The sequence below is a fragment of the Odocoileus virginianus genome, chromosome 10, assembly GCF_023699985.2.
Source record: "Odocoileus virginianus isolate 20LAN1187 ecotype Illinois chromosome 10, Ovbor_1.2, whole genome shotgun sequence".
In the NCBI taxonomy this organism is placed as follows: Eukaryota; Metazoa; Chordata; class Mammalia; order Artiodactyla; family Cervidae; genus Odocoileus; species Odocoileus virginianus.
This window is the reverse complement of record NC_069683.1, coordinates 51,538,470-51,539,781: the sequence shown is the minus strand read 5'-3', so window position 1 is coordinate 51,539,781 and position 1,312 is coordinate 51,538,470. Positions and strand designations below refer to the sequence as shown.

The window sequence follows — 1,312 nt, the reverse complement described above, 5'->3', positions numbered from 1 at the left end:
AGTTTAAGTTTATTAATTTACTCATCAAATATGTATTGATGGTTTACTATCTGACTATTTTGCCTCTCATGGGCCCCTCCCCCAGGATCCACCCCCAAATCTAGTGTTGGGCACACCCCCTAAACCCAAACATTGCCAAGTTCCTGGCACCAGCTGTCTAGAAAACTGAAACAGGAATCCTCTCCAAACGTGAAAGACCTTCCACTCAACTTTGCAAAAGTCCTGCCTGACGCAGTCACTGAGCCACCTCTCCTCCTTTGCTTTCTGCCTTTATTCTCTGGTGGGAGTAACCATGTCCTGGAGTTTCCACGGGAAAACCCAGCTAGGGGGACTGCTCCTTTCTCTCCTTGGCTGCGTCTGCTTATGCATCACCACCATCCTTCCCCAGTGGAAGACTCTCAGTCTGGAGCTGAACGAAATGGAGACCTGGACCATGGGGCTTTGGAAGGTCTGCGTGGATCAGGAGGAAATCGCCACCGTGTGCAAGGCCTTTGAGTCCTTCCTGTCTCTGCCCCGGGAGCTGCAGGCATCCCGCATCCTCATGGTGGCCTCCCATGGGCTTGGACTTGTGGGGCTTCTGCTCTCTGGCTTTGGGGCCGAATTCTTCCAGTTTCACAGGATCAGACGAGTGCTTAAAAGGAGGTTTTGCCTCCTGGGAGGGACTTTGGAGGCATCAGCTGCAGCCACTACCCTCCTTCCAGTCTCCTGGGTGGCCTACACCACAATCCAAGACTTCTGGGATGACAGCATCCCTGAGATTGTGCCTCGGTGGGAGTTTGGAGATGCCCTCTACCTGGGCTGGGCTGCTGGTGTTTTCCTGGCCCTTGGTGGATTACTCCTCATCTTCTCAGCCTACCTGGGAAAAGAAGATGTGTCTTCTCCCCACATGGCTGTTTCTACAACTGCCCCGCCATCTCCAGCACAGGTGTCTGATGGCTCCTTCTACCTGATGCCAAGACCTGGGACCCCGTTCACCTAGGACAAGCTTCTGCCAAGGAATCTCTGGGACAGAGGAATGTCAGTAGAATCCTTTTTCTTCCTTACCCTCTTCACTGTATATTTGTTTGCCTCATTTTAGGGATGGTGGTCACTGTCCTGTTTGTTCAGGAATTTGACTGTCTTAGTGATGTGATGATCCTAATTTCAGAATGAAAAATCAAAGCGCAGTTTCTAAAAACATATTTATCTGATTTAGATTCTATTTACATAAAATGCTTTTAAACTTATGAATTATATACTTGATTCTTCTATTACCAAGAAAAACATTACAAAATTGCATCCATCCTAGAAAAACTAGTCTACTACACATGCA

General features: G+C 48.5%; 1 protein-coding gene across 1 annotated transcript; it reads left to right on the top strand.

Moving 5' to 3' along the window:
* The first annotated feature begins 292 nt into the window (after window positions 1–292).
* On the top strand, window positions 293–979 carry CLDN25 (claudin 25). Its single transcript, XM_020872782.2, has one exon. It carries the CDS (start codon window positions 293–295, stop codon window positions 977–979), a length of 687 nt encoding a protein of 228 aa, XP_020728441.2.
* The last annotated feature ends 333 nt before the right edge of the window (window positions 980–1,312 follow it).